The sequence below is a fragment of the Malania oleifera genome, chromosome 3, assembly GCF_029873635.1.
Source record: "Malania oleifera isolate guangnan ecotype guangnan chromosome 3, ASM2987363v1, whole genome shotgun sequence".
NCBI classification, from domain to species: Eukaryota; Viridiplantae; Streptophyta; class Magnoliopsida; order Santalales; family Ximeniaceae; genus Malania; species Malania oleifera.
The window spans coordinates 54,141,447-54,166,794 of record NC_080419.1 but is presented as its reverse complement, the minus strand read 5'-3'; the positions used below and the strand labels follow the sequence as shown (position 1 = coordinate 54,166,794).

The window sequence follows — 25,348 nt, the reverse complement described above, 5'->3', positions numbered from 1 at the left end:
GTTACTAGACAACCTTCGAGCTTGCATGATTTCTTTCTTTAAATCCTTGTCAGGAGGAAGCCTCCCTTTGAGCACTCCTCGGATTCTGTCCTTGCATTCATCCATTCTGAAAACAAAATAACACATCAGTTTCACAAACACACACACAATGCTAAAAGCAGAACCAAAGGATTTTTTCTTTTTGCTATCAAGCAAAGTGGACTAGCTCACATTTTTTTATATTTCTTCTTGTGGTTCTCCAACTCTGCCTTCTTCAGAGACAATTTCACTCTGTCCTCAGAATCTTCTGCCAGGATGTCTTTCTCTCGATTCAGAGCTTTTAATTTTTGTTCTATGCCGAATAGCTCGCTCTGCTTTTGTCGTATGTTCGATTCAAAATCTCTTTCGGCAAGCTGATTTGTCTTTCTCTCAACCTCAATTCGCTGCGATAAAGAAGCTTCAATTGCATGCATTCAGATATCATATCATAAAACTAAAATTTTAAAATCCAAGAAAGTGATGGAAGCAGTTACCAAACACGATTCTCTTTCATCAAGGTGAGCCAGGTTAACATTAGAAATTTGAAGTTCAAATGAATCACGTTCACGCTCCTTATCTTCAATGCGTCTGATAATACCATTCTGCAATAATTACAAGTATTAAATTTCAGCATAGGGCATATAAACTAATTGTTGCTGACAAAGATGAATACCATGCTTAACCAAATACAAACCTTTATCTGTATTTTAGCATGTTTTTCAGCCTCAATATTTTTCAACCGCTCATTAGCATCCATGTACTGATCCCAGGCTGCCTTAAGCTCTATTTCATTTGATTTCTGAAATAGAATCCTTCTGAATCAATGCTCATAATGATGGCCAATAAACTGACAATAATTTATTATGAAAATTACAGGAATAAGAAGGAAAATCATAGATGCAAATAATACACAAAGTAAACATACTTTAAAAAACCAAAATGGAACCATGCATAAAAATAAAAATAAAAAAATTATTTTTATATGAAATGAGGAAAATCACACCAAGCACAATTGCTTAATAGTTCAATGCAAAAAATGAAAGCACAAGCCAGTCATTTTGGCCACTAGGTGGAGGTAATAAAACTTATTATGTCATAATTGGACATATTCATGATTCATTTATTAACTTTAAATAAAAGATAAATGCCTCCACAAGTTAAACAATATATGCAGGATGAAAATCTGCTGTAAAATGCCAAAAAAATTAAACATTAAAAACAAACTAGCTGCAAAAATAAATATTGTTTAAAAACACACAACCTTGAATCTAGGAACCTTTGTGTGCCATGAGCCTGCCCTACGACCACAAGATTCCCAATAGGCGCCATAGAACAACCTACTGACACCTCAATATCACAAAAACTCATTCATCCCAGTTCAAAGAAACACTACCTTCTTTAAAAGGGAACTAGTTTACCATTTACCAACAATAACTAATTAATATAACTAGTATGTTGCAAACGTAAAAGATCTAACTTGGTTAAGAGATTTGAGAATTACGTCTATTGTTATAAAATAGAAGAGAAGAATGAGGAGCTTATTAGAGAAGTTTTTTAGTCTGGACAGTGATTCTGGCAGACTATTCATTATATATGAAGTTGTGATGACAAAAGAACACCTGAAAGAATTAGATAGTAATGCTCTATACAAGAAGCTGCCACCACTCAAAAACTCAACCTCAAGTCAGGCATGTATTAATATCACCCAACCGCGACAGAGAAAGCAGATCTAAACAAGCCCCTTGTGAATAAATCTCCTACTTGGAAGTCAAAGCCTTCTCATTACAGCAGTTCTCACAAAATAGTCCACTTCAATATGCTTCATCAGCTCATCTTCTCATGGAACATAGGATTATTTGTAATATAGATAGCACCATGAGTCTCACAAAACACATTCATCAGTTTTATCATGAGAAAATCCATCTATAACATAGGCGACTTCAACCACAATAACTCAGACTCTATGTTTCAAAGCTCAAATATCTTGTTTCATCTTGCTACAGTAGTTTGATTCTTGCTTTTCCAACTCCAAGTGGGAAAATAATTACTGCCCACAAAGGTACACTCCCCAGTAGTTGATCTCCTATCGTCAATCTAACCAATCTAATCTGCATCAGGGTATCCCATAATGTCAAGACAGTCTCTCATCCATAGCATACTTCAACCCAAGATTAGAAGTCAAGGGCTGCATCAAGACAACCTCTCATCCATAGCATGCTTCAACCCAAGATTAGAGAGGACCTAAAAGAAGGGATGTAAGCAGATGATGTAAATAAAGGTAGAACAGCACAAAAAAAGAGACAGGCGAGTTATGGAAACATAATGGTCAATAGGAGAAGTCAAAGAGGAAATCTTAGTACAAGATCTGGTAGGTTTTCGATGAGCAACTGGAAAATCCTATTCCAGTTAAGACTGATCACAAGAACCAAAATCCGATACAGTAGAGGGGTGAAGAGGCAGCTGGATGACTGCAGGTGTCAGTTCCCCTTTCACAACATTCATGCACCTTCAAATGTTTCTCTGAAGCAGTGACATGTTTCACTTGGAACTATAGGTATCCTATGAAGGAATGAAGACAGGAATAAGATGGTCCGGACAAAAAGTAGAATGACTAATAGCTGATATACCAGCAACAGTATCATCCAAAGAATATCCAACATTAGGAAAACAGGGTGCCCAATTAAAAATGGTCACTTTAGCACTGACATTGCATTCCAAGTCTAAGGATCATAACACCATATTCTTTTGGGTTTGAGAATACCCAACAAAGATAAATTCAATAGCTCCAGAAGACAACTTATCCTAACCAGCATGCTAAATATGAACAAAACTATTGCACTAAAAAACACAAGGAACAATAGGAACCATAGGTGCAGCAAGGTACACAACAAACAAGGAAAATTTCCCCCCTACAACACCTAAAGGCATCCTATTGATTAGAAATATAGCAGAAAGAAGTACATCAGCCCAAAACTATTTTGGAACATACCCATAAAAAAGCCAGGACTAGACAATATCAATGTCTATTCTTCTTTTCAACGACATCATTCTGCTAAATATAGACACTGGTAGTTTGATGAATATTGCCTAGAACAACAACAAACAAACCAAGCCTTAAGTCGCACTAGGTGGGAGTCAGCTACATGAATCCTTTCTCACCAATTTACATGATCGTGGGCAATTTAATCCAACAATTTCAAGGCTATTACATCCTTACTATCTTATTCCAAGTTATTTTAGGCCTACCCCCTATCACTTCTACGTCCCATGACAGTAAATAGCTCCCTTATCTTAACTTCTACAAGAGCTATGCTCAACTTACTGCAAATATGAACGTTGCTTAACTTATATTTTAAATTCATACCACTTATTCGCCTCAGCATTCTCATTTCAGCAACTTGTTTCTTAGTTGCTCTACATTCTGATCTATATAGCATAAACTAGTCTTGCAGTCATCCTTGAAAACTTTCTTTCTAATTTCAAGGTATTCTACAATCACACTACACGCCCAAAGCACTTCTCCATTTTACCCAACTTGCTTTAAGCTTATGTGTTACACCTTTCCTCAATTTCTCCTTTGATTTGCATAATAGATCCAAGGCATCGAAATCTGCTAGTGCTATTAATTTTATGACCATCAAGTTTAAGATTTTCTCTAATATTCCTCTCACTATTACTAAAATTACATTTCATATATTTTGTCTTATTTCTACTTATCCTAAACCTCTAGATTCTAAAGCTCCATAATTCTAACTCACATTCTACTCCACCACTAGTTTCATCAATCAAAACAATATCATCTGCAAACAACATACACCATTAAACCTCATTTTGGATACTCATTGGTAGTTCATCCATCAGTAGTGCAAGAATTCTAATTTTAAAAAATTAAGAGTCCAACTGATGCAAATCAGTTCTTTATTTCATTATAAACTGTACAAAACATTAAGGAAGAGTCGGACGACCTATCTTTTAACATATATTACCAGCATACAAGAAAAATCACCCCAAAGACACAAAATATTGGTAAGATGATTCTTGACCCTGCATGGAGGTGTACGAATATACAAGAGAAAATGAGGACCCTAGAACAAAAGCAAGACCTTCCATTCTTCCCTACCTAACAGGTTTGGCATTCAAGATGACAGGTAGATGTTTAAAAATTAGAACTCGTATTTTCACAAGGGATGGGTGACCCAGGCGTGCATTCCACTAACCCAAAGAAACATCATGCGTCAAAAATGAAGACAGCATGGAAGAGTCATACATACCCCAACAGTACATCAAGGCATCAAGCCCTCCACCTATCTTTTAATTCATCAACAAGATGCATGGAATGTGTCTGAGCAATTAAAAAACTCACTTAATACACTAACAAATGACAAACTTAAAGGAAGCATATAGTACAAAGGAAAAAGAAACAAAAGGAAGTGGGGGTACTTGTGTTGAAGCAATCATATGGATAGGTACCAAAATCAATAACCCAAGGATTAAATGACTAAGAAGCTAGAAGCACCTCCAAACCTATATAGGTCAGAGTAAACATTGGGGCCATATTATTAAAATTGGTTGTTTGGTCTCACTAACAAAAATAATGAAAATAAAAACCGAAAATGAAAACTAAAAACTGAAAACCAACAACTTGTTTCAATAATATTCATAAAACTAAAACAAATTAAAAACTTAATTGAACAAATGTTCATTTTTGTCCTTGAAACAAATAACAATTAACAAATATGATTTAAATCATAAAAATGCAAATTAAAAAAATATTACAATAAAATTACAAATTATTATAATTATTGTACCTGATTATTTCTATTTCCAAATTCACTTTTTAGTGCTATAAGAACAATATTATTGTTCATGAAAATTGAAAACTAACAAAAATATTTTTTAAATCAATTTTTCAATTTTTAGAAATTTTATGGATATTTTTTATTTTAATTCACATAATCATTTTATCTTTACTTTAATTGAAAATTATGTATAAAATAAAATAACAACAAATCAAGCCTTAAGTTCCACTAGGCAACTACATGAATCCTTTTCTTATAGCAAAGAAAGAAGTTCATTGATAGATTAAAAATATACTACCAGGAGAATGAGACATCTCCTTAACAAAATCTGGGGCAATACAAATGAAAAACAAAGAAGAAACAAAGAAATAAAGGAGAACAAAACAAAAAACCAGCACAGATCATCAATCCAACAAATGCCGTCAATCGCACTGTATCCAAAAATCTCACCCCTTAAAGTTCCCATGACCCAAACACCAAAGAGAAGCCAAGTATGAATCTTATCACAAACCAGCAGAGACAACAACTTCTTCCCTGAGAAAATATGCGCATCTAATTCCAGCCATACCCCCAAATTACTGCAAGGAACGCACATTTCCAGAGCATTGCCATGTCCTTTTTCCTACCAAAACCGACAAAAAAAAACTGCCAAAAAATCCTCTACTATCTCTGGACAACCCAATATTCTCCGAAAAAGCCAAATGACTTATTCAATACCGTCCAGGCAAAATCGCATTGCATAAAAAGATGCGATGCAGAATCTGAACAGAACAAAGCACAAAAACATCTGGAGAGAGAGCCTTCAACAGTCTCCTAATCTGCAACAAGTACTGGTATTGATTCTATTAAGTGCAACCAACCAGATAAAAGTGATTTTAGGGGGGAACTTTGGCCTTCCCAATAGATTTGTAGAGAGGAAAAGAAGAATCAAAACTAATCAAAAATTCACAATATGATTTGCAAGAATATTCCCATGAAGGATCCAAGGACCTAGACCAACCATCACTTCCAATAAACCCAACAATTATTTAACAAAATTAACGAAAATGATAACTCTTTCATCTCCTTATCATTTAAGGGCCTCCAAAATTGAAAATCCCACAAAGGCAAAGGACCACCCAGATCAACAACAAAAGAAGAAATGGTACCATTCTGCCCTAAGCTCAGATCAAAGAGATGAGGAAAAGAGGTGGACAGAGCATCCCCATACCAAAGATCTTTCCAAAAACAAATCTTACAAGTTAACCAAACAGGAACTTAGTCTAGGGAATAAAGAAGGGATAAACCTGAGAAATAGCTTTCCACGGATGTTCCAAAGAAAATCAAAATCCCAATTATTATCCCACCCATTCTCAACTAGACCAAACTTGTTTTTAACAAATAAGTGCCACATGGAAGAATCCTCTAGGGGGAATCATGATAGCCACTGGCCAGGAGAGCCACGTTTTTAGACACCAAATTTCCAAGATCCAAATCACCCTACCATTTAGACCTACAGACAACCTCCCAACTCACCAAATGATCCCTAAAACCCCTACCCCCAACCACATGAAATCTCTCATTATTTTCTCAATTTTGCTAGCAACCTCAACAAGAATCTTAAATATAGAAAGAAAATACAAAGGGATACTAAAAATACAAGCTTGAATAAGAGTTATTCTACCTCAAAGAGAAAAAGTAGCATCCCGCCACCCATCTAAACGCTTGGACACCCTCTCCACAACCAAGTCCCAAAAGCTAACATATCTAGGATTACCCCCAAAGGAACCAATAAATAGGGCAATGGCAAATCCAACACACCACACCCTGCCTCCAAAGACAGCTCCCTGACCCACTCATCAAACATAATAATAGCCGCAATACCACTTTTCCCCATGTTAATATTAAGCCTAGAAACCCTCTCAACAATATGGAGAAGACCAGAAATATTTAAAAATGAAGGCTTGCGGTTCTCTAAGGAACGAAGAAGAAGACGAAGAAAAAGAAGAACAAGAAGATAGTATAGTCAACAAACTGAAGGTGTGAAACCATCACCCCCTCCTCCCCCACATCCAACCATTTCACAAAACATCGGCCGCTAAAACGAACAAAAACCGGTCCCCCTCGAAGCCCTAAACCAATATTTAGCCTCAACATTTAATAAAACCAAATAGCTCACATTAGACATGCAACTCCTCATCCACCGACACCATCTCTTTCCCAAACCCCTCCTCACAAAAATCTCATCCAAAATTTCCAACTCACCCTATCATAGCCTTTCTCAAAATCCAGCTTAAAGATTAGGCCCTTCATTCTTCTCCAAATATCCTTAATGGCCTCATTAGCAATCGTAATGGCATCCACAATCTGTTCCCCCGGCGCCCAAAACACACTTAGAGCCTTAGTAATAATCTTATCAAGCATCACACTCAACCTATTAGCTTGTACTTCAGTGATAATTTCATATAACACTGGAAACTAGACTAATAGTTCCATAGTCAATGATCTTGATAGACCTACTTTCCTTCAACACCAAAGTTACGAAAGTGGAATTAATACTCTTGCTCAAAATCCCATTCCAATAAAATTCGTTAAAAACGTTAAACAAGTCACTCCCTCCTCCAAACAATCTTGAATGAAGGCTAAATTGATTTTTTCAACCCTGGAGCTTTATCCCTCTCCATCCTAAAGAAGGTGACCCCTCACTTCCTCCTCCTCAAAAGGTCTCTCCAATTAAGCCATAATCACTAGATAAAGGATCCCACATTCCCACTCTAAGCCTTCAACCATCAGTCTACAAACATCCTCCTCAAAATATAATAAAACTTAATGATCTCATAAGCAATCCCACTAGAATTAGAAATAATCTCCCTTGTACCCCACATCCAAATCACTGATCAAATTCTTCCTCATTTTCCCATTTGCTATTCTACGAAAAAATCGAGAATTGCAGTCATCGTCTTAAGTCATTAATCCACTTAAACATTGTCTTCTACCTCCTACTTCTCATTTCCTTGAAAATCACCTCTTCAAATTCATCTTTGAACAACATCTTTTTCACTTCCCCATCCTCCAAGAGATTAAAATCGTTTTCTTTCCTGCCTAAACGTGCCCAACCATGGTTTTAAATAACAGTCGTTACGCCGATATGTAATGGAAATTGAAGGCTCTGAAACCAATACGAGCCAATAATGCGGTTCGGATAAAATTCACAGTCGTAACGGCTGTTAACCAACGTTACACTTCGTAACGGTCCGTTACGGACCATTACATGGCCAACAGCTTGCAAAAATTTGAATCCCTAAAGCAGGCTTTCTGCTGCAGCGCTGCTTTCCCCCTTTCCCAACCACCCATCTGCCATTCAATCTAACTATCTAAGTCTAACATTCAAAGAGCAAACTACAAAGTAAAAAACTTACCTTGAAATTTTGTTGGCCGAAGCTAAATAAGAAGGCTTCACTTCTTCGAAGCCTAAGAGTGAGCAGATCTACTCATCTTCACAGCCTTGCAGGAGTTGCAGACTTGCAACAACTTGGAGAGTCACCGACGATAGGTTTGCAGCAGCTCCGCTACCTCTGCGAGTCGCCAATAGCCCTTCGGCAGCTCCCTCCGCCAGTCGTCGTCACTCGCCACCAGCCAGCCCTTCGATTTCGGCTTCGGAGCTTGGAGTCATCGGCCGTTCGTGCTTCGACTCCTTCGAGGCTTCGAGGCTCCTCCAAGTCCCCTCTCTCAGTCTTAGACTCTCTGCTCATCTCTAGCGTATGAGATCAGCTTTAAAAAATCAGTCAACACTCAACACCCACTGCACTTTAGTCTTAAACTTTTCATTATGTTTTTTTTTTAAATTATATTTTGTTGTAAATTATGTATGTTAAATTCAATTTTAAAAAAGGTAATTTAATAGAGTAAAAAATTAGAAATCAATAACAATTATGTAAAATAAAATTTTCTAAATTTATAAATATTTCAATTGTCTTTAATTTTTTGAAAGGTAATTATGAAAATCTTGTTCCATCATTTCCTGTTTATTAATATTTTTTAAGTTTTAAAACATCATTTTGACCTTAAATTTAAAATTAGGTAAAATAAATCTTTACATAATCTATTTTTTGGTTTTAGTTATCAGATAAAGTAAAAATTGATAATTTAATAAGCAAAATTTTAACCTAATAGTTAATACATTAATAATTCTGATTTTTACTACTGGAATTTGTAGAAAAATTTTATTTCAAGCCATATACTGAGAAAATGCTTAAAAAGTTAAATAGTCAATTTGTATTGTATGGATCTCTATTAGTGACGCTATGATGTATATGAAAGTAGAGCAAAAGTCTTTTTCACCTTTAAAATTACAATGTTAATTTCTTATAGTTATAAATGAAAATAAAATCAAGTTATAAAAAATAATGAAAATATCTTTTTAAAGATAAAAGGAATATATTTTTTTGTAATAAAATATCTAATATTTTATAATTTTGTTTATTTAAATATTTTAAATATACTTATTATTTTTAATCAAATATTATATTTTATGTTTACGTAATAAGTATTTAAAATTAGAAGGACTATTTAGTACTTATTATTTAATATTTACTAAATTACTAATTATATTATACCTTTCATTTTTTTAAAAAGGCTGTAACTTTGTATTTTCTCTATGTTTTGTGTAGAGATCATCAAATTAAGTCACATGATAGATAAAATGGGAACTTACCTAGTGAGGATATTGGATGGCATTTTGGTACTGCGGTGGACGGTAATAGACATGTTATTATGTACAAGTTATGTGGGAAGATAATTAAAGGGGTCATTACACGCTTGAAACAACACTTGGCACATAAAAAGGGTTAAGTAGTTGGATGCTCAAATGTGACCACACAAATAAGAGAACAAATGATGAAACATCTACAACAGTATGATGAGGAGAAACGAGATAAAGAAAAAAGGCAAGAAGAAGCAGAAGCCCAAATTAGAGGAGATTTTGAGAATTTGAGCGATGAAGAAGACTTGGAAGAAGAAAGTATGAGATTTGCTCGACAAGAAAGCATACAATCATAGCAACAATGGGAAGAGAGACAAAGATTTCGAGCAAGAACAACTGGAGGGGGTAATATTTATGAAGAGGGAGGTGGCTCTGGTAGTGGTGCTACCAGTGGTTTCAATAGAGCAGGAGCTCGATCTTATAGTGGTTGAGAAGTTGGAGGTAGTGGACAACAATGGATCAACCCTAATGCCCTTGAAGCTAGACTAAAGGCAATGAATCCTATTTTAGAAAGAAGTAAGAGTGTCAAACAACCAAAAATCAACACTAAGTTACTGAAAGGTTTAGGAAGTAAATTAGGAAAAGCAGTTGAAAAATTCCTAATTTATAATCAAATTCCAGTGAATGTGGCTGACTCTCCATTTGTGCAGCCTATACTTGATATTGCTGCAGAGGTTGTAAAGGGGGTGAAGAGTCCATCACCCTATGAGATATCTAAAATTTATTTGGAGCAAGAGTATCAGGAAATGAAAAATTATATAGCTTCTTTTACTGGAATTTGGAAGGAGAGAGATGTAACCCTTATGTGGGATGGTTGGTCAGGACCAACTAGAAAACACATTATAAAATTTTTAGTTTATTGCGATAGAGGCACCGTATTTCATAAATCAGTCGATGCCTCTGATGTGCCAAACAGATCAGCTGAATATTATTTCACGTAATTTTCTAATTTTAATTTTATATGCATATAGTATTATGGACTTGCATGTTTTTAATTAAATAATAGTAATTATTGAATCTATAATTTCATTTCAGATTAATGGGCGAGGTGATTGAAGAAATTGGAGAGGAGAATGTTGTTAAAATAGTGACTGATAATGAAGCTACAAGAAGGCAGGAGGAAAATTATTAATGCAGAAGAGGCTCAATCTCTATTGGACAGCATGTGCAGCTCATTGCATAGACCTTATTCTTGAAAATATTGGTAAGAAAAGTAACGTGAAGTCTTAGAAGATGCAAGAATAATAACCTCTTTTATTTACAGCCACACATAGACAGTGAATTTCATGAAGAAATTCACAAATAATAGAAAGTTACTTCACCTTGCCATCACTCAATTTGCCACCAACTTCATTACTTTGAAGACTATTTTCAGGCATAAACAAGCATTAAGGAAAATATTTATATCTGATGCCTGGAAAAACTCAAGGTTTGGGATGGCAAAATCAGGCCCAGCATATGATTCGAAGAAGATAATCTTAGACAAAGAGTTTTGGCAAAAGGCCTCTGATATAATTAAAGTGCAAGAACCCTTAGTAAAAGTTCTTAAATTGGTTGATGGTAATGAAAAACCAACCATGGGTTTCATATACGAGGCAATTGATAGGGTGAAGTTGGCCATTGAAAAAGATTATCGATTTTACAAAGACTATTGAAAAGTTATTGACAACCGGTGGAGTTTTCAGTTGCACCAAGATTTGCACGCTGCTGGTAAGTGTAAATCAAATACAATTTCTTATTATTTTAACTTTTAAATTATGCATAGTTGCATTACAAAACTATTGATTAATATGTTTCTAAATTTAATTGTAGGATATTTTTTTAACGCACAATTTCTTCATGGTGCCCCACCTTTTCCTGAAGTTGCTAGAGAAGTCATGGATGGCGTAAAAAAAGTGATAACCAAGTTGGTACCCGATATAGATACTCAAATTCGGGCTATTAATCAAGTGTTGGTTCCATTAAATTGAATAATGAATTATTCTAGTATTCTGTAATACTTTCAAGAATAATTATTAACACATCTAATTAATTAATTATATTTCACAATCATCCTTTTTTAGTTGTTGCTATATCGAGATAGGCAGGAGACTTTTGGAACCCTGTTGGCTCAAACGACAGTGAAACAAACAAATCCTTGTAAATATAGGCTATATAGCTAAATAATGGATCAATGGCTCTATTTTCTCTCTTTATGTTCAAATTTGACTTTTGAAATATACGCTATACTGACATAAAACTCTTTTTAATTATTCATGCAGCTGAATGGTGGATTCATTATGGCTTGTGTGCTCCTGAGCTCCAAAGAAGCAATCAGAGTTCTTAGTTAGACCACATCAACTTCGTAATTGGAGCACCTTTAGCCTCATCCATACGAAAACAAGAAATATATTATAGTACATGAGACTACAAAAACTTGTTTTCGTACATTACAACATGAAGTTAAAATTAAGACGTACAATGAGAAGAAGCCAACGAGAAATTGAAGAAGGTTTCAATCCTATCAATTTGGACTACATTTTCGAAGAAGATGATCTTTTAAGTCAATGGTTAAAGGAGAGAGAGACGCCACTACTCGACGGTCAGGACAATTCAAATTGGTTAAATGAAGAAGTTGGTGGTACTACAGAAGGAGGTAATCAACCACCAATAAACGTGCATGATGATTCAAGTTCAAGCCTTGAATGTAGACAAAGTGATGACAATCTTGGTTTGAGCCCACCAAGTGATGATGATGGCAATAGTGACGCTGGAGCTAGGGTTGGGGGGGTGGTAGTGGTGGTGGTGGAGGCGGCGGTGTAGAATATAATTATGGATATGACACAAGGACATCATTTGTAAAGGATATACATCCTTCTGATCGTTATGGACTACATGACATACCTGAAAATTATGACTTGGATATTCCTCCAGGGAACCGATCTTCACAACCCATGAGAAGGAGTGCTCGTGGTGACCCTAGTGATTCTGCTGAAGATTCATATGGTGTGGTTCGTAGTTTTGGCGACTTTGGTTTAGATGGTTCATCATCACAATCATATGAATCTCATCCAGCATATCCACATCATGCATCTCATGACTCATGTTTTTATCCTAGTGGATCAGGAATCTCAAGATCTAGTGAGTCTTCTTCTACACACTACCCAGAGCCAACCACAGCCCCAACTTATGGACATTATTCAGGATATGGTCAAATAGGTGATTATGCACCCCTTATATCAGTTAGATTTTCACCACCAGTACATTTTCAAGAGTAACAATGAAATGACGCAAATTTGGGTTTATTCAGCTATGTATTTCCACAAGGATGGGGAGATAATTTCAATCCCAATCTCAAGATAGAGATGCAAATTATGAAGACCCTTCACGTCATTCTTTTTGGTGGTGAGATGTGTTATGTTATAAATTTGTAATATTGTATTCATGTATTTTCAATTATTCATTGATATTTAATATTAATCACTTTTTAAATCCATGTATGTGTAATGTCTATATTGAGTATTAAGCCTTTGATTCATTTTAATTACATTTCTACATCATTATACTCATTAAAGTAAGGTAAACTATAAAAAAAATATGATTTTTTTTTTGTAAACAGCGTACTAAAATTAATATAAAAATCATAATGCCTATTAAAAAGCATTTGTAGGTTGAATGAAAGCCTTCAAAATTCATTAAAAAAACATGTATTAATGGATTTCATGCTTATTTTTCGATTTTGGCATGGTTGTGCATGCGTGAAAAAAATTCACAACCGGTACGCCTGCTTCCCGTTACGTAACACCCGCGTCTCCAACAACCGTTACGCGATGTTACCCACGACCGCGATTTCGAACCATGTGCCCAATTCACCTAAAATACTTGCCTTTATAAACCTTATATCACCAAACAACACCCCCCCCCCTCTTCCACCCTTTCAACTTCTCTTTCAACCTCTTCAATTCATTCATAAATCTAAACTCTTCCTTGCCCCTCTCCACTTCCTCAACCCAAGAATTACTGATCAAAGGCTAGAAGGAATCGTGATCCAACCACATATTTTCAAATTGAAAGGAGTAGGACCCCAGGAAACCTTACTCGATTCCAACAAAATAGGAAAGTGATCTAATGTGGGTCTAGGTAAAACAATATGGGAGAGATTAGGGATCTCATCCTCCCACTAGAATCTATCAAGCCTACTAGCAAACGCCCTAGCTCCACCAATCGACTAGGTAAAATTAGCATTCCCCAAAATCTGTCAAGCCACACTCCCTAATAAACGTATCAAAATTATGCATATTTGTAGCAACCTTGCTTCCCCCCTTCTTCTACCATAGAACCCTCGCAGCATTAGAATCACCTCCTACAATCCATTTAGGGGTGCAAAAACCAAACAAAAAATAAAGCTCATCCTAAAAATAAAATAAAATAAAAATAAAGAATAAAAAAAAAAAAAAAACCTCGTGAGAGTTTCTCTAGAAGGACCATACACTGAAGAGACCCACTATTGACCCTGACCTTTCAGTTCTAATAAAACAAAGAGGGAGAAAAATCCTACAAGACTACCCATTCTAAAAATAGAGAAGTGTCCCACAAGAATGCCATCCACTAACCACCAAGAAGGTATGAAAGCCCAATCCATACAATGCCCATCCCAAATCCCTCTAACAACCCCACCCCTTGAGCCAACATTACCAAGCTTGGTCTCCTAGATCTACACAATATCAGATGAATATCTAAACAAAACCTCCCTGATCAAGCTTCTCTTCATAAAATTTCCTAAGCCTCTAACATTTTAACTAACAACCTTCATAATCTAATGCATTTACTTGCCCTCCTTGCACCGTTCCAACCCCCATAATTGATGGAAGAGGCCAAATTTTTTAACTCTGTCTGAACCTTCTTCTTCTTTTGCTTATAGATTCTAGGACTCACGCCCAACCTCACCTCAACTCCAGCAAGACACTAATATCAAACTTAGGTCATTCAAAATCTTATTTGGGTCTCTATAGTCTCTCTCCTTTAACCCGCATGCCAAATTCAAAAGCACTACTTCCTTTAGGACCCTTCTAGTGGCATAAAGAGTCAAAAGAAAATATGGTCTAAACAAGAAGGGGAAGAATACCATTTTCAAATTCAAAAGAATTTGGATCAACCATAGGTACAACTACCTCTTCATCTTTATCCCTCCCAACATCAAAAGGAATATCAACAAAGCCCATCATTTTAGGAATAGGGTCATAAACGGGTGACAAAGATATCCTATCAATCAAAACTTTCATCTGGTAAGAATTATGCCACAAAGCATCTACACCCCCTTGCACAATGTCATAACATTTAAAGACACTCTTCCTTAAGCTATTGAATTTCTTGTTAAGAATCATCAATTTTCACTAACAGTTCCTCTCTTTCACTCACACAAAGTCCCTCTGAAAATTGTGCCTAGACATCCTATCCTTCCAAATCAAAATTGGCTCTCAACTAATGAACCAAAAATCCCTTCTCAGAATTGTAGAAGATTCTTAAATTGTCTTCCACATGTGAAACCTCCTCTACATCTCCACAATCCACACCCTTGTGTGCTCCCCAAAAGTCAAACCTTACCAGAGAACAAAATTTATTGTCAGAATTACAAGCCTCTTCCCTACAACTCAACGATCTCCTTAAAAAGGGATACAATTAGCCTTCGGTTGGAAAGTTTCTTGGTGCTGTTAGTATTTCCCAACTCTCTTTGATATGACTTCAATTCAGCTCAACAGCCCCTTCGGCTAAATCACCTCCTTTGCCCCATAGTTTATACAAACTTGGACAATTTCCTCCAATAATTTAAGGGACATTAAATCCTCACTCACTATTTCATTTCGAGTTATTTAGGTCTACCCCTACCCTTTCTACTACTACTAAGGATAACTAGCTCACTCATCCTCAATAGTGCATTATTTGGCCTATGTTGCAAATAGTCTAAGTTGTCCTCCATTATCTTTTCTTCTAGTACAATATCTAACTTACGACGAATATGTTAATTCCTCAATTTTATCATTAATATTATACCACTCATCTGCCTTAGCATTCTCACTTTGGCAAACTTTTACCTTTTGGATATGTTGTTTCTTAGCTACTCTACATTTTGATCAATAAAGCATAGTTGATCTTATAGTCGTCCTATAAAATTTTCCTTTTAATTTAAGGGTATTCTACAATCATTTAACACGCCCGAAGCACTTCTTTATTTTACTCACTCTACTTTAGCTCTTATAACATACCTTCAATTTCTCCTTCAGCTTGCATAATAAATCCAATGTATCAAAATCTAGTAGTACTATTAATTTCTTGACAATCAAGTTCAATATTTTCTCCAATATGCCTCCTATCACTGAAATTACATTTCATATATTCTATATTATTTTTACTTATCCTAAAACCCATTGATTTTAAATCTTTTCTCCATAATTCTAAATTAGATTCTACTCCACCTTTAGATTCATCAATCAAGACAATATCATATGAAAACAACATACACCATAGAATCTCATTTTGGATACTCTCAGTAAGTTCATTAATCACATGTGCAAAAGAATAAGGGCTTAAAAATGATCCTTGATGTACACCTATTGTAATTTGAAATTCCCTAGACTCTCCCACTATTGTCCAAAAGCTAGTCATTACTTATCATATATATCCTTAATAACATTAATAAACCTACTACATAATCTTTTTTTAAACCCACCATAAAACTTACATGGGTACCGTATCATAGGCATTCTATAAGCTAATAAAAAACCTATTCAAGTCCCTCTTAGTTTCCCTAAACTTCCCTAATAATCTTCTAAAAATATATAGCTTCTGCAGTTCATCTCCAAAGCATAAAACCAAATTAATTTTTTAAGAACCTCATTTCTAACCTTAGTCTGTTCAATTACCCTTTTTCCCATAGTCTCATTGCATAACTCATAAGTTTAATTCCAGAATAGTTATTGCAATTTTTAATATCTCTTTTATTTATATGTAGGTATTAAAGTGATTTTCCACCATTCATATTAATTTTTATAATTGCATTAAATAAATTAATTAACCATATAACTGTTATCACCGAGGCAATTCAAAATTTCTGTTGGGACGTCATCCAGTCATATAGCTTTTCATTTTTCATTTTTTTTAATGCAAATCTTAACTTCATTAACTAATTTTGCAAACAAATCTCAAATTTTTAGATTTGTCCTCATTTATTTATTTTTGATAGCAAAAGAAATTCATTAGAAAGAGTAAGAATGTACAATCAGGAGAAGAGACATCTCCTCAACAAAATATAGGAAATCCAAAGAGAACAAAAGAAAACCAAAAAGTTTAAATAACAACCCAAGGAAATCAGCACAGCCCAAGAAGTCAACAAAGAATGTCAATCGTGCTAAATATCTAAAACGCATATCCCCTTGAAATTATCATTACCACACACCAAAGCAAAGCCAGAAAATGAATCTTCTCCTACATTAAAAAACAAAAAAAAAATGCTAATTTCTTCCCTAAAAAAATACATGTGTTTCGTTCCTTCCATAAAGACTAAAATACTACAATTAAGCACTAATTGATAGCACTACTCCTTCCTTCTTCCTACCAAGCCCAACAAAAGATATAGGCAAAAACTCCTATATTATCCCTAGACAGACCCACATTCTCCAAAATAACAAAATAACTCGCTCCAATCCTTCCATGCAAAATTACACTGCACAAAAAGATGCGGAGTAGATTCTAAGCAGTTAAAAACAAAGCACGCATATATCTAGAGAGGGAGCCTTTAACGTTCTCCTAATCTGCAACAAGTTAATAGTATTTATCCTATTAAAAACAACCAATCAAAGAAAAGCTTTGATCTTTTTTTTGGGGGGGTGGGGGTGGGGGTGGGGGTGGATTTTGGCCATCCAAATAGTTTATTAGAATGGAAAGGAAAAATTCAGTACTAACCAAGAATTCACAAAAAACCCTCAAGGGATCCAACAACCAAGATCGACTATCAGCATTTGAGGGTACCCCATCAATTATTCAACAGGGCCAACAATGAAGATAACGCATCTGTTTCCCTATCATTCAAGGATCTTCTAAAATGAAAATTCAAGAAGGTAAAGGACCAACCAGCACAACAAGGAATGAGGAATGGTATCATTCTAATCTAAGCTTAAATGAAATAGGTGAGGAAGAGAGGTGGAGAAAACAACATTCCCCAACCAAATGTTTTCCCAAAAATGAACATTACACCACTGACCCAACAAAATTTAGTATGGAGAATAGAGGGTAAATCAAAGAAATAGTCTTCCACGACTGTCCAAATAGCATCTAGAACCCAAATTGGTATCCCACCCATTCCCGTTGAGTTCAAACTTTGCTTCTAATAACTTCATGCCACAAAAGAATCCTCTAGAGGGAACCGCCAAAGCCATTTGGCCAAGAGAACTGTGTTTTTAGACACCAAATTTCCAAACCTTGGTTTAAGCCTTCAACTTGGTTTTTCATTAAATAGCTTAATAAAGTAAGCTCACTATCCGATTTTTATGCTGTCTTCTCTAACCAAGACACTATTGGCCTCACTTTCACCTCCTTTTGTGTCTAATCTAGCTTATAAAGTAGTATATGCGTTTAGCTTACAGACCTTTTTGCATCTTTTCTTGCTTCTTTATACTTTTCAAAATTTTTTCATATTTCTATATGTTTGCCATGTTTTATACCAAATTCTTTTCTCTTTAGGGCTTTGATCCCACCACCAACTTTCTTTACTAGCCGAGAATCTTCCTCTAGATTCACCTAAAATGTTTTTTAATCGAGCTATCTATCCTACTCCAAAGAGTGCTTGCATCTACAGTTTACACCATCTTCTATTGTCCAATTACCGCCTTTGATCATTATACCTTTAAATTTTTATTATATTTTCTCCCTTTAGGTTCCACCACCTAGTTCTCTTGCAGTGACTTATGCTACCCTTTCTCTTTCATTTTTAAAACATATATCTAACCCTAGAACTCTGTTGCATAGTCCAAAATTTCACCTTGAATAACTTTACAATCCCTACATGACAGGATTTACCCTCCTAGTTAGCAAAAATCTATTTGACTTTTATTTGTTCACTCTTGAAGGCTATTTTTGTTCTCTCTTCTTAAAGTATTCTGGCTAGGTTGCCAAAACAACAGATGAAATCTGGTATTCAGTTTTTTTTTTTTTTTCCCAAAACAACTGAAAATTAACAGCAGAAGGGGCGACATTAACAAATGCATTGTCATAGCCTGTTTCTTCAATGTACAGATACTAAAACAGAAACAATAGCAGACCCCAAACTCCTCCCAAGACACAGTGGATGATGTGCTCATCCTCCTAGCAGAAAGACCAATTGTACTAGAAGAATTCCCTTTACTTTCACCACTAGCAAAAAGAATGCAAGCCCAGGCCGGTTTTTCTAGAGATCCCTGAAACCATTAACAATGTTATTTTTTTCCTGCAGTAAATACAAGCACAAGGACCACAATAACTAGAACCTGTACCAAAACCTTCCCAAAACAATTTTAGAGTTGTGATTTGCAAATCACATTAGCATTATCATTTGAACTTTTATTGGTTAAATCTTTTAATATTTAAAAAAAAAAACACACACACACACAACATTAACACTATCAGTTGAACTTATATCAGTTAAATCCATGAAAAAAAGGCAAGCCACCTAAAGAGCACAAGACACAAAATATGCTGCTCACTCAAACAAAAGAGCGCCCATGGCAAGAAAGATTTGAAGAATACAGAGAACACTCAAAAAAGTGCAACCCCGCAAGAAAACACAGTGGCGATGGCAACATGCACCAGCACGCCAGGGTAAATTGTAGGCTTGAAATGGCAGTTTAGGCCTACAAAAATTAGTCACAACCACAAAACAGCAGCAACTGCATGGTGCAAAATGAATCCACCAGAAACGAGGAATGAAAATGAATGAAACACCACACCCCAACAATCTACCAGCAAAAAAGAGGGATTATAGGCAGTAAGCCCACTGGATCTCACAAGATCATCCACAGCTACTATGAATCAAGCAAGCATCATGACAAAGAATCTGTTTTCCCAATAACACTAAGCAATTGCCCTCACATAACATAGGAATCACAGACACAGCACTGATACATGCTTGAAAAGAAGTGATAAAAAAATTTAAATGAGCCCAAAACCAGGGAACTTGTAATTTAAAGATCAGGGATAGAAGAGAAAAAGGCAGGAGACTGTGAACAGTATCAATTAAAAGTTGCAAAGAACAGTAAAAGTGAACAGAATCAAGAAAAGTATGTGAACAGTTGCAATAAATAGTGACTGAACAATGACGATGAACAATGCTGACAAAGACCAAACAGTACAGCTGTACACTAGCTTTGAAAAGTGATCACATACAATGAAAAAAACAAAACAAAACAAAAAAAAACAAAAAAACGCATGGGATTGATGAAGTTGGCTCTGATACCGTGCTGCAAGATGAAAGGTCTATCAACAAAGAGAATTATTGCTAGACTCTGAGAATGATGAGGAAAAAGAGAATAAGATAAGACAAGTTTCAGTAGACAAAGTATGATTCTCAATAGACCGATAAACCATCCATCCATTTTATATATGAAGCATTGATAACAAAAATACCCCTGAAACAATAAGATCACAAACCAACATCATAAGCATTATAAAAATAAAAATAAAAATAGAAAAATAAAAATAAACTCAAGCATTAGTTTTTGCAAACATAAGGTGATCATATTATGTTAAAATGTATTTATAATGCAAAAATCCAAAAGACATCCATGTTTATACAATAAATGGAGAACAGGTCCTGGATGTTCAATCTAATCAACTCATGTATCTTTTCGTGTGGTTGAATGCCCAGGAAAATATTTCATCTTCAACACCATAATGTCATCAAAATAGGCAATGACAATCCTTGAATATTTGGCCTTTACCTGATCAATAAGCATAATATGGAGCTGCAATAGAGATGGATGCCAGTCTTGCACAAAACAGGAGAAAATTCAAGACAACTACAACTACAGCAACAAAGAAGCTCACCTTCTTATCCTGCAAGTCCCTCTCAAGATCCATTAACCTTGACTTGATTCGATTAGTTAGGTTCAAAGCAACCTCATTACTGAATGGAGAATTTGGAAGAGGTCCCAAATTATTTATCGCAAAAAGCTTTTGTATGGTTGAATCTCTTTCATTCTTGAGGGACAAATGAGCCTAATACCAAATTTGGAATGCATTAGTAACAAATTCACACATATTAGGTACTGTTAGAATATCAATAACTTACTTCAGCTTCGGTTTGAAGTTTGCTAATCTCCCGGATATTTTCATTGATTGTCTGCATGAGAAAAGAACTTTTGTTCTCTGTGTCTTCCAGTTCCCTCTCCAACTTGCTAATTTTAGATTCCAAGAGTGCAATCCTTTCCTCAAATTTAGCTTTCCATTCCTTCAATTCTTCATCGGTGTCTGACCAACAGAGAGAAAATGCATAGTTACAGACTAAAATCTTTGAATACTGCACTTAAATGGTGCAGCCTCTGCCTAGTGCCACATAGAGATTATTGTACAAACAACAATAAGATACCCTGGGTGCAAACATTATGTTACAAAATAAAAACAAAACTAGACAATCAAGGCAAAGATCAGCTAAATGATGTCATACATTGACAGACCTTCATTCTCTTCAGCAAGAGCAGCATACTGTTTCTGCTGCTCTTTAAACAGAGTCCTCCTTTCTGCAGTCTTGGTTGATATCTGATCTTGTAGTTTTCGCAAGTCTTTTAGTGTAATCTCTGTTTGATGGATATTACCATCAACATTTTGAATGTTTTTCTCCAACTCCTGAATTTGACTTTTTAGTGATTTCGTTTTATCTTCATCTTGAGAAATGTTTTCACGAAGCTGTAATAATACAAACTCAAATCATTGGAAACATTAACTTGAAGCAGACGCCAATCAGGTATTAAATATTGAATTATTCTTTAAACTCTTAACCGACGACAGTCAGTGAGCTTTACAACAACCAATGAACTGTCAAATGGAACTAAAGCATCAATATCTCTTTCTTCTTCATAAGTAAATAAGAATTATATACAAAAGAGCACCGAGGGGGTGGCAACCCAAAAAGAAAGGTCAACAACAAAGGAAATCAACAATATGAAAAAGTTCATCTACACATTCACTGCTGTCAGCTTTATCCCAATAATATAAAAGTTAAGCTATTGATCTGCAAAATTCCTACAAAATCTATACCCTCAAAGGCTCTCCTATTTCTGTCCCTCCATAACTTTCCAAAAAATAGATAAAGTGATCAGATCAAAGGCTACTTTTTCTTTCCTTTCTAGTTTTAATTTCAGACCAGGCAAATAGTTCCTTAGAAACTGACTTAACAGAAACTCATTCTTGCCTAATTATGCTCCAAGCAACATTACATAGCCTTATTGGCCACCTACATTCATGGAACAAGTACAAACATTTTCCAGTTCCTCCTTGCACAAGAAGCATCTATTTGCCAAATGATGCTCTCTTTTCTGCAGATTCTCTAAAGTTAAAACTCTCCGCCAGCTTAACCCTACCAAGCCAGGAAAGCAACCTTAGTTGAGCTGATGCAACAACAATGAAGCCTCGAGCCCCACCAGGTAGAGCTGCTGGTTTTCCAAATCATCTTTCAAGGAAAATGCAGCTGTTCCCCCAATCCATGGTCTCAAAACTTCAACAAAAATGTTGAAATTTCCCTTTCCACCACCCTCAAAAAATCAAAAATGGCAGTTGATTTCCATTTTAGCCAAAATGTCCACAAATAACCCAAAATGTATCAAAATCTCGATATTTCAGAATTTTATCAATAGAATGGAAGTTCCTTAAAATTCAAATTTGAGATTCAAAACTTAAATTGAAATTTCTGTCTCTTCTTTTCTTGTTGAAACTAAAGATTATCACAAAAGGGCATTCCGACTTCTAAAATTATATGAAAAATTAAACTTAGATGTTAGCTACACCATTTCATTTGACCATTTATATCTGAAGTAACTGTGTTTGTTTAATAAATAATATTTAATTTATTTATGAATTTCATTTATATTAATTTAATATGTTTAATACCACTATTACATTACAGTTATTGCGTCTTATATACCACATCCATGTCCTTAATATTTTATATATAATATATTAGTTGCGTCTTATACACCATATGGATGTCTTTAATGGATTTTGTATGTAATATATTAGTTCTACATCTTTCGTTGTTTTGTATTTTAATAGGCTCCGAAGGTTCATAAGAGAATTCCATGTTTTTTCCATCGTTTCTTAAATTGACACCAACATTTGGTTTCCGTAGTTTTGAGGCCTCAAAATTTTAGTCAATATCAATATTTAAGACCTTACCCCAACTCCCACTGCAAAAAAGATCTTCCTACAATAAGATTTAAACCTGCCTCTGCCCTCCAGCTACCACTTTACTTTATCTTCTACTTCATCTCTCTAATCATAGCCACGAAGAGAATCATGAAACTTGAAAATAGCCTCATCTTCAAATCGTGTGCCATCCTCTCAAAATTGACAGCCCAAAAAGTCTTAGTGCCAGCATATAACGGAATCTCTTTGTTTGAAACCATAGGGGGAAGAAAAAAAACATCCAGGAAGATAGATTGCAATGATATTCCCTCCCAAAATTTAATAATTTCTCCCTTTCCAACACTATATTCTTCTTGAATGAACACATATTCCCATCCCCTTCCTACCTACTTCCACACCCCATCTCATATGGTACTCTACCTTCTCTAGTAGACCACCCATTTCTATCAAGCCCATACTCAATGAATTTCTGCCATAAATGATTCTTTTCCTCCATAAAACACAACCCACCTCCCAAGGACAGATTTGTTGAAGGACATAATCTTTAACCCCCAACCTTCATTGGGTAATGGGTCGTTCAATAGGATCCCAATTAACAAGGCAATATTTAAAAATCCCTCACACTTTAGCCCCAATGAAATTTTCTTTTAATACCTTCTAACCTTCTAGTCATTGAGAAAAGGAAAGAAAGACATGAAAAAATTGGCGGCTTGACCATGATGCGTATCTCTTGCATGTGATTCCTAAGATCCTATCACTGATTAGAAACTACCCAGCATTTATGTTAGTTACATTACAGAACAAATGACGTCTGATAAAACCTATCCCCTTCTCTCCATGCTCATCGGAATTTACTGCTATGGTAATTCTAAACCATGAGGGAAGGAGACTGCAGAATATCAGTCAAGATCGAAGGGAAACTTTCCATTTGAGACTGGATAGAGTGGGGAAGAGGGAATTTCAACTCATGCTCAAGCATAACCCTAAGAAAAATCAATTAGTTTCTCTAGTTTGTCAACATCGTCAATAAAATCGTTTCTAGAAGGGTTGTCGGTATTTTTGGATGATTGGGAAGAGATTTTTGAAGCATGAAGGTTAGAAGTGTCAAGGATTGGCCGTCTCTTCATTACAAGAAGATCGGGAAGTTTTTCGAGACAAGTTGGGATGGAAGGGGAAAATATTTTATTTCCATTCCTAATGGGACTAAAGGAGAGGGGTGGCAAAGGTTTATTCTGAAATTTGGAGTGGTACCAAAGGGATTTCAAGTGATGGCAAATAATTATGGTAAAGGTGAGGTTGGCAAGGGGTTCAAAGGTGGTAACGACAAGAAGGAAGCAATTTTATTATCGTTATAGGAATGCGATCAAAATTGCGATGCCTGGGCTTTGTTTTAGGGCAGTGACAATCTATGCACAGGCAACCAGGATTTCTAAAAATGGCAGTATGAAGAAGATGGATAGGAAAGAGTTGGGCCTCGCAAATAGTGGGATTGACGAGTTAAATGGAAATTTATTGGGCTAAAATGGGTTGGGTCAGGCATTATAAACATTACACATCATTTGAGCAACATCTTGGGTATTCAAAATGGCATTTATGTAGATAATAGGCTTTATTCAATTAGCACAGAGCACAAAGGCCCAAAGCTTTTGCATCCTATTATGTCTCAAAATATTCAGGCTCATTTTCAGGAGCAAAATGTACTAATGAGTAGAAGACAGCCTCTCTACATAGGGTGGCTCCTCAAGTTCCTAGAAGGGTGTCTCAAATCTCAAATCATCCTAGACAGATTGAATTGCAATCAGAGAGTGGGATGGCTTCGTCTTCTCAACCTCATGGAACCGTAGGTAACATAAGGCAACTCTTGATAAAGGGCAGGAATGGATTAGGTAGTACGTTGGGTACAAACAATGTTTCTAATTCAATAATGGGTGTTAAGTGGGAATGTTGGGAGAGTGGCACACAATTACCCTCTGTGTAATATTGATGAAGGCAGGGACACGAAGGCTAAAACATTTTGTGGGGATGAAGCCCAGATTGATCTTGAAGTTGTGGGGGATTGAAGTAGAGATGTGGGAACTAATAATGTTAAGTTTAGGGATGTTATGGCTCATCATCATCTGCAGCAGGGCAGGAACAAGAGGAATTCCAAAGATAATTATTTTAATGGTAAGGGGAATACGCAACGGGAAAATGCAATAGGGAGATACATGGATGATAAAAGTGATGTCTCTAGTGAGTTTGCATGTGATGGTGGTTTGTTATTAGATGAAATCCAGTAACAGCAGGGGTATTTGTCTAAGTCATCTGATTTACATGGGGACCTATGGTAGATGCCTCAATCTCTGGAGGAGGGGTTAAAAGGAATTTCTCTTTTTGAGGAAATTGATCTAGGAAAAATAGCAAGATGGGATATTTCCTATTCATA

The 25,348-nt window shown here is 35.5% G+C and overlaps 1 protein-coding gene across 1 annotated transcript in view; it reads right to left on the bottom strand.

Moving 5' to 3' along the window:
* The window catches only part of LOC131152179 (DNA repair protein RAD50), a 105,812-nt gene that overhangs the window by 42,765 nt on the left and 37,699 nt on the right, over positions 1-25,348 (bottom strand). The window contains exons 6-12 of the mRNA XM_058103894.1: positions 21,240-21,468; positions 20,855-21,033; positions 20,611-20,781; positions 713-817; positions 513-620; positions 211-422; positions 14-106 (exon numbers count right to left, since the gene is read on the bottom strand). Coding sequence (XP_057959877.1) covers positions 14-106; positions 211-422; positions 513-620; positions 713-817; positions 20,611-20,781; positions 20,855-21,033; positions 21,240-21,468 — 1,097 coding nt within the window. The remainder of the gene's footprint in view (positions 1-13; positions 107-210; positions 423-512; positions 621-712; positions 818-20,610; positions 20,782-20,854; positions 21,034-21,239; positions 21,469-25,348) is intronic.